Source organism: Salpingoeca rosetta (genome assembly GCF_000188695.1).
Source record: "Salpingoeca rosetta unplaced genomic scaffold supercont1.2, whole genome shotgun sequence".
NCBI classification, from domain to species: Eukaryota; class Choanoflagellata; order Craspedida; family Salpingoecidae; genus Salpingoeca; species Salpingoeca rosetta.
In genome coordinates this window covers 686,763-693,724 of record NW_004754932.1, presented here as the reverse complement: position 1 = coordinate 693,724, position 6,962 = coordinate 686,763, and the positions used below count along the sequence as shown (strand labels likewise).

Below are 6,962 nucleotides of genomic sequence, written 5' to 3'. Positions count from 1 at the left end.
TGTGTGTGTGTGTGTGTGTGTGTGTGTGTGTGTGTGTGTGTGAAGACATCGGTAGAGGCGCGCGAGAAGAAACACAACCGAACACGCGGGCTCGCAAGCAGACACACACACACTTGCACACAGACACATTCCCACTCACACACACACACACACATACACACACACACACACATTCACACTCACACACATGTGAACGCAGCTCAACAGCCGTGTTCCAAGACCTGAGCATGTGGTGGAAGGTGGCGTGGATGTTTCGCTCGATGCGCTGGTGTTTGAGGGCAACACGTGTCTTGCGCAAGAGGAATTGCTGTCGGCGAACGTGTGCATCCACGCTGCCAACCTGCACAGCAGTCGGCTGCAACGCTTGTGCCTCCCGCAGCAGCGCATGGAGCTTTTCCCTGGTGCAAGGGGGTAAAGTGTTTGCATGCGTTGGATGAGTGCGTGTTGTGTGCAGCACGTGTGGTGGTGCGGTGCTTTGTTGTTGATGCTGTTGCAGTTTGCGTGCTGAGGATGTCGCGCTTGTCGCCATCAACGCATTCATACACTCACATACACACGAATGTGTATCTTCAACAGACCTGAGTTCCTGGTTTGTCCGCGTTTGCTGCTCGATAAAGGCGTGGCGCTCCGCACTGCGAAGACACGCACACACACACACGCACACACACACACACATTCACATTCACATTCACACACACACATTCACACCCATTCACACACACACGCACACACAGACACACATTCACACACACATTCACATTCACACATTCACATTCACACACACACACACACACACACATCCTGTGAGTGCATGCCCACAATTGGCAGAAGGTTGCGCCGCCTTCACCCCGCTTCAACCCCCTTCCGCTTTGCCTTCAGCCCTCCTTCCTCTGTGCCTGCAAAACAGAAATCACGGCTGATGGGCACGCACCATCCCCCCCCCCCAACCCCTCCCTTGTATTGCATCACGTACGTGAGGCGGTAGACGTCGTCGAGGTTTCGGTGCTGTGGATCGTGGAGACGGCTGGCGAGGGCCTGTTCGCGCGCCTTGGCCCTGGCAGCGCGGACGCGTGCCTGCACCAGCTGCTGGGCACAGAGCCAATCGCATGCCTGCAAGCGGCGCAGGTCTGCTCGCAGCGACTCGTACGCCTGCTCCTCAATCGACGGCTGTGTGGCCGAGGTGGTTTCACGTGCTGTGCTCTCGCGCCCAGGGGTGTGAGGGTCGTCGGTGATCGGCTGGCCAATGCCACTGCTGCTGCTGCTGCTGCCACCGACAGCGCTGTTTTTGCCATTGGCAGGTTTGCTGGGGTCGCCGTGGGCAGCCCGTTGGAGGAGGCGCGCCTTTGAGAGCGGTGCTTGGACCTGGTGCTCGACGAACGTGTCGATGGCGGAGCGCAGGTTCTCCTGGGCCGTGCGCTGGCTGGCGATGCGCTCGGCGTCCCTGGACATGAAGCACGGCTCCATGGTCTCTGAAGAGAAGCCCGTGGTGAACAAGCGCACGAGGCGGGAGGCCTCGTTGACCACGCGCTGTGTGTTTCCTTTTTCCTGATCCCTGAGCTCCATGGCCATGACGCGCTGCATCTTGTCTGTGAGCGACCGCTGTTCCTCTTCTTCCTGCGATAGCCTGTACACTTGTTCCTGTGCCTTGCGCAGTTGCTCCTGCAGCAGCGCCCGCTGTCGTCGCAGCGCGCTCACCCTTTGCTGTCCCTCGCTCATCTGTGTGTGTGTGTGTGTGTGTGCAGTGTGTGTGTAGCGTGTGTGTGCAGTGTGTGTGTGTGTGTGTGGTGTGTGTGTGTGTGTGTGTGTGTGTGTGTGTATGTGTGTGTGTGTGTGTGTGTGTGTGTGTGTGTGTGTGTGTGTGTGTGTGTGTGTGTGTGTGTGTGTGTGTGTGTGTGTGTGTGTGTGTGTGTGTGTGTGTGTGTGCAGTGCTTGCCTACCTCTCCTTCTGCTGCTGTAGTTTTGCCAATGACAACGGCAGTTGTTGGGTAAACATGTATTTCCCAACTGCTGACATCAGCATCAATTTATTGCTGACATGCGCAATTTATTTGCTGACATCAGCGGTTTCTCTGCCTTGTGTTTTTTTCCCTTCACCACCAAACAACCAACAACAACAACAACAACAACAGGGACAACGACGTTCATTATCCACGCGATCAGGCTTTCTCTCAAACCCCTGCCACACACAGGTTGACGGCCTGCCCACCGTGGGTAAACCATGTCTCTGCTCGCGCGTTTGCGGGAGCTGGACATGTTTGACTTCCTCGTCCACTTCGTCAAGAGCTGGCGAAACATAGACTTCCTCGATGTACGCTGACATTCTTCGCAAGGGCCGGCTGAAGCGGCCACCCGGTTGAGATGCTGATTCCTACCTCGCCATGCCTCGCCGCCCCACTAAGGTGGCTTGGCTTTCCTGGCTTGGTCTGGTTTCTGTGTGCGCGTGAGTTCTTTCATTAGACTCGCCCTCACAGGTCAGCGTTTCCTCTGGCATGGCTTGTCTTTGCTGGCATCTTTCCCCCCCCCCCCTTTTTGTGCCCGTTTCTCCTGCACACTGCTCCACTGCCTCCTCCTCCTCCTTGTCACGTTGTGATGAGAAAGCGAGGGGGGTTTTTTTTTGGACGGTGTGCTTTGTGGGTAAACGGCAGCTGCCCTGCCCCACATGCTTTTGCATGGTTTTGGTTATGCTTGGTGCGGCCAGCCCATGTCACCACCGCCATCCCGTTTTTCTTTTTTTCTCACGCGGGCTCAGGTGGGGGCTGGTAGTGGTTTGGATTGTCGTGTGGGTGTGCTGTGTGGGACGCAGCAGGTGTTTCTCTGGAGTTTTGAGGTGATTGCGGGCCAGCCGGCACCGATCAACGGGTTTTCCCTTTTCTTTCTTGCGTTTCTGTGGGCTGTGTGTGGTAGCCCACAAAACCAAGGCCCGGTCGGTTTGCGCTCACAGTCACCTCGCAGCCTTGTGATTTCCCTATTTCCCGCGGTTGCTCCATTGCCCTCGTTTCTGCTCCTCGCAGTATCCCAAAGCACCCACGCTGTTCTTCTTCCTGAGAGAGCAAGCGGCAGCCAGACTCACGCTCGTGCCAAGCTTGGCAGGGCCACGGTGTTTGTCAACACCAAACCCCCCCAACCCAAACAAAAAGAAACGTACCGAGAGTGGTTGTTGTTGGTTGTTGTTGTTTAAGTTGTTGTTGTTTAAGTTGTTGTTGTTGTTGTTGTTGTTGTTGTTGCGTTTAGTGTAGCACACACACACATAGCAAAACGCTGGTGCGTTGTGTCAAGTGCTGTGTGTTTGACTGTGTTTGTTTCGTTTACTGTGCCATGTGGTATGTGATAGTGCTGCGGCTTCACATTCACGTTCACTCCGCCTGCATGAGGGCCCTGTATGCCTTGAAATCGGCATACATGTGCTTGTACACGGCAAACTTGCGGTCAAAGAAAGACTGCACACTTGCTTGTGGCGCCACCACGCCTGCGCTTGCATTCATCGCAGCCTGCACAAGTGATATGTGTGTGTGTGTGTAAGAAAAGTGGGTGCAGAACAACAAAGAGGAAGACAGAGGAAGCATCGAGTTTGAAAGCCGCAGCAAACACAAACAAAGCCGAAGCACGGCGCACCATGGCAGCGGGGAGAGATGCGTGGCAGCCAGCCGCGGTCGCGGCCAACACAGCAGTGCCCGTCAGCACCTGGATCGTGAGTTGGTGGATGAGTGAGTGAGTGCTTGTGAGTGTGGGTGTGATGGTCAATGAGGAAAAGCAGCCAAGAAGGAAGAACGGCTGTCACATCATGAGCAAACATAAGCACCCATCAACCCACGCATTCAGTCACGACACTCACGGCGTCGTCCTTTGGAAGAAAGACGGGCAGCTGCATCGCATCAGCGTGCGCCTGCTCATGCTCATCACGTGAGGGGAGACACAGCAACACGGAAACAGCAACAGAGCGAACAGCAAAACAACAAACGCGAGAGCACGCGAGAGCACTACAATCACACACACACACACACACACACACACACACACACACACACACACACACACACACACACACACATGAGAAAGAGATCTTACGTGTTGTTGCAGAGACCACCGCAAGCGTGGATGGAGCGGAGTCGGTGCCCCGCCTGCTCCATGGCCTCCGCAATGTGCCGCGTCTCCAATGCCAGTGCTACCAGCGTGCACACATACAGTTCCACCAAATCGTCGCACGGGTCCGCGCTAGCAAGATGCAGCCCGCTCACCACACCCTGCACGCAGGCGTGCCGTGAGGGGAGGGTGTGTGTGTGTGTGTTCAGTTGGGGACGTGAAGCATGAAGTGTGAAGCATGAAGTGTGAAGGGAGATGAGCAAGGCCAGCTGCAATGACAGTGTGGAACATGCAACCAACACACACACACACACACACACACACACACACACACACACACACACACACACACACACACACACACACACACACACACACACACACACACACACACACACACACACACACACACACACACACACACACACACACAAACCCGAAGGGATGCATCTGCGAGGGGAGCGCGATTGCCGTGGAAGAACGGGAGCATGTGCAGCTCACGACTCAGATGCCACACAGACGAAAGCCCACGGTCTACACCAAGTGACGGACACAGAAGGAATAAATGCGTCGAAGAAGTAATAACCAACACGTGTGAGCAACAATGAGCACTCAAAGCACAATCAGAGACAGAGACAGAGACAGAGACAGAGACAGAGACAGAGAGGAAGGCTCACGGCATGCACACACACATTTGCACACATATATGAGCACATACACACACACACACCTTGCGCCAACTGAAGTGCACGTCGGTTGAGCCAGGCGTAGATGGAACCCACAGCACCATCACCACCATCACCACCATCACCACCATCACTACCAGGCGTAGATGGAACCCACAGCACCATCACCAGCACCATCACCAGCACCACCATCGCCACCACCATCACCATCGCCACCATTACCACCAGCAGCAGCACGGCGCTTCACTTCGGCGTGGGCGGCGTGAGACATGATGACGTGGTCAACCAACGCACCGCTCGCACTCTGCCCGCCCTCATTCAGCCACCACCCACCCAGCACCACGCTGCCGTACGGGCCCCACACCCCAGATACGTGCAGCGGTTTGCGGCTCAGCGCCATGTGGCACGACGACGTCCCCATTATCAACGCTAACCGCTCATCCAACCGAAGGTCCTCACCACGCTGCGCCTTTCCCTCCTGTTGCTGCTGTTGCTGCTGCCCACCCACGCGTTCACTCACACTCCCATCGTCGCCACCTGCAACACCACCACCAACACCAAGAACACCCAGCACCCCCGCGTGCGCATCGATGCTCCCTGCAGCAACCGGTGTACCGGGCAGCAGGCCCAGCTCGAGTGCCGCCGCCTCTGTCAGGCCGGCGCCGACACGCGAGCCCGGCGGGTTGGCCCGCGTCCCGATGCGCTCGTATGCGGTCGTACCGGTGTCGCTGTCACCAATCAAGTCACCAAGGCCAACCAGCCGCAGAAAGTCTGGCTGCCAGCCGCGCACACGCCCTTGGATGTCCTCCGGCTCGCCTTCCAGATACGTGCACTTGCACACCAGCGAGCACAGGCTGCGCTCCGCGGACTGCGTGGCCCGAAACGTCAGATAGTCTGGCAGATCAAAGAAGTGGCCAGCCTTGGCGTAACACGTGTCGTACGCATGCCGCTTCAGCCACAGGATCTTTGGTATCTGCATCTCAGGCGATATGCTGCCGCCAACGTAGTCGAGCACGGCGTGCTGCGTTTCGTTGATCTCCTTTGCCTCCGCCGACGCGCGGTGGTCCATCCACAGCACCACGTTCCACCCCTCCAAGCTGCCCCCGCTTGCATCCACAGCAACATCTGTCGATGTCGTGCGTTTCTCCCGTTTGTGCGGGAGATCACCTGTCGTTTCAGCCCGCCCTGTCACCCTTGTCGTTGCTGCTGCCGCTGTGGCGGTACCGCCTTGTTCCTGGTCATGCACGCTGCTGAGGTTGGACGGCAGAACGGACACCGGAGATCCGCCCTTGTCCACGACAGCCAGCGAGCACGTGGCGTCAAAGGCAACACCCACCACCTCCTGTGACCTCACCCCTAGCACGGTGTGCATAAGCGACAAGGGAGGCGGGGGAAGTGACAAGGGAGGTGGAGGAGTCGCAATGATGTTGAGAAGAAAAGAGGCAGGTGGTGTGAGAGGGAACAAGTGGGCGGACAGATTAGCAAGGAAACCAAAACCAGCCGTGTGGACACGAAGGCACTCATGAGATCAGTCAAACACGATAATCAGGCGCAAATACACATACACACATACACATACAGACAAACACACATACACATACACACACACACACAAACACAAACACACATACACATATACACACGTACACATATACACACATACACACATACACACATTCACACATACACACATACACACCCCTACTCGAAGCCTGCATGGCTCGCTTGGTGGCCTGACAAATGCAGTGCCAGATGTTGTCGGTGGACTGCACCAAGTGTTTCTCTCCCGCATACTCGTATGTGTGCGTGTGTGTGTTCTCCACAGCGCGTGCCAAGATGCAACCATCCGTCCCCCTCACCACCGCACACCGCACGCTCCCCGTACCCACATCCACCGCAACCACAGACATCTCGCCTGAGACAACCACAAGCTTCAGAAGAGCAAGCAAGCAAGCTGAGCAAGTGGATGAGCGGTTCAGCAGTGAGCAGTTGCCGCCAAACACAAACAAAGTTGGGAAGAATGGGCATGACATTATATAATTTTCTGCGATCCAACAACGACGATGCAAACCACTCGCCGCATCATGAGTCGTGCACTGTACCTCGGCCTGGTATGTGTGTGTGTGTGTGTGTGTGTGTGTGTGTGTGTGTGTGTGTGTGTGTGTGTGTGTGTGTGTGTGGTGGTGGGGTGGGGGT

At 56.2% G+C, this 6,962-nt stretch overlaps 3 protein-coding genes across 3 annotated transcripts in view; 1 reads left to right on the top strand and 2 right to left on the bottom strand.

Annotated features, from left to right (window-relative positions):
- Positions 1–1,716, bottom strand: part of PTSG_00733 (uncharacterized protein) — a gene marked incomplete at both ends in the record, with an annotated part of 2,813 nt that extends 1,097 nt beyond the window's left edge. The window contains 3 exons of the mRNA XM_004998141.1: positions 222–398; positions 579–632; positions 974–1,716. Coding sequence (XP_004998198.1) covers positions 222–398; positions 579–632; positions 974–1,716 — 974 coding nt within the window. The remainder of the gene's footprint in view (positions 1–221; positions 399–578; positions 633–973) is intronic.
- Positions 1,717–3,353: 1,637 nt separating this feature from the next.
- Positions 3,354–6,777, bottom strand: PTSG_11635 (uncharacterized protein; the record flags this gene model as incomplete). The annotated part of the gene is made up of 10 exons (XM_004998140.1): positions 6,466–6,777; positions 6,013–6,122; positions 5,323–5,856; positions 5,036–5,235; positions 4,517–4,691; positions 4,082–4,241; positions 3,952–3,977; positions 3,833–3,886; positions 3,613–3,681; positions 3,354–3,488 (listed from the first exon to the last, which is right to left on the bottom strand). Exons 1-10 carry the CDS (start codon positions 6,674–6,676, stop codon positions 3,354–3,356), a joined length of 1,674 nt encoding a protein of 557 aa, XP_004998197.1. The 5' UTR covers positions 6,677–6,777.
- Positions 6,778–6,829: 52 nt separating this feature from the next.
- The window catches only part of PTSG_13234 (uncharacterized protein), a gene marked incomplete at its 5' end in the record, with an annotated part of 8,491 nt that continues 8,358 nt past the window's right edge, over positions 6,830–6,962 (top strand). Inside the window, one exon of the mRNA XM_004998139.1 lies at positions 6,830–6,877. Within this exon, the coding sequence (XP_004998196.1) occupies positions 6,830–6,877 (48 nt within the window). The remainder of the gene's footprint in view (positions 6,878–6,962) is intronic.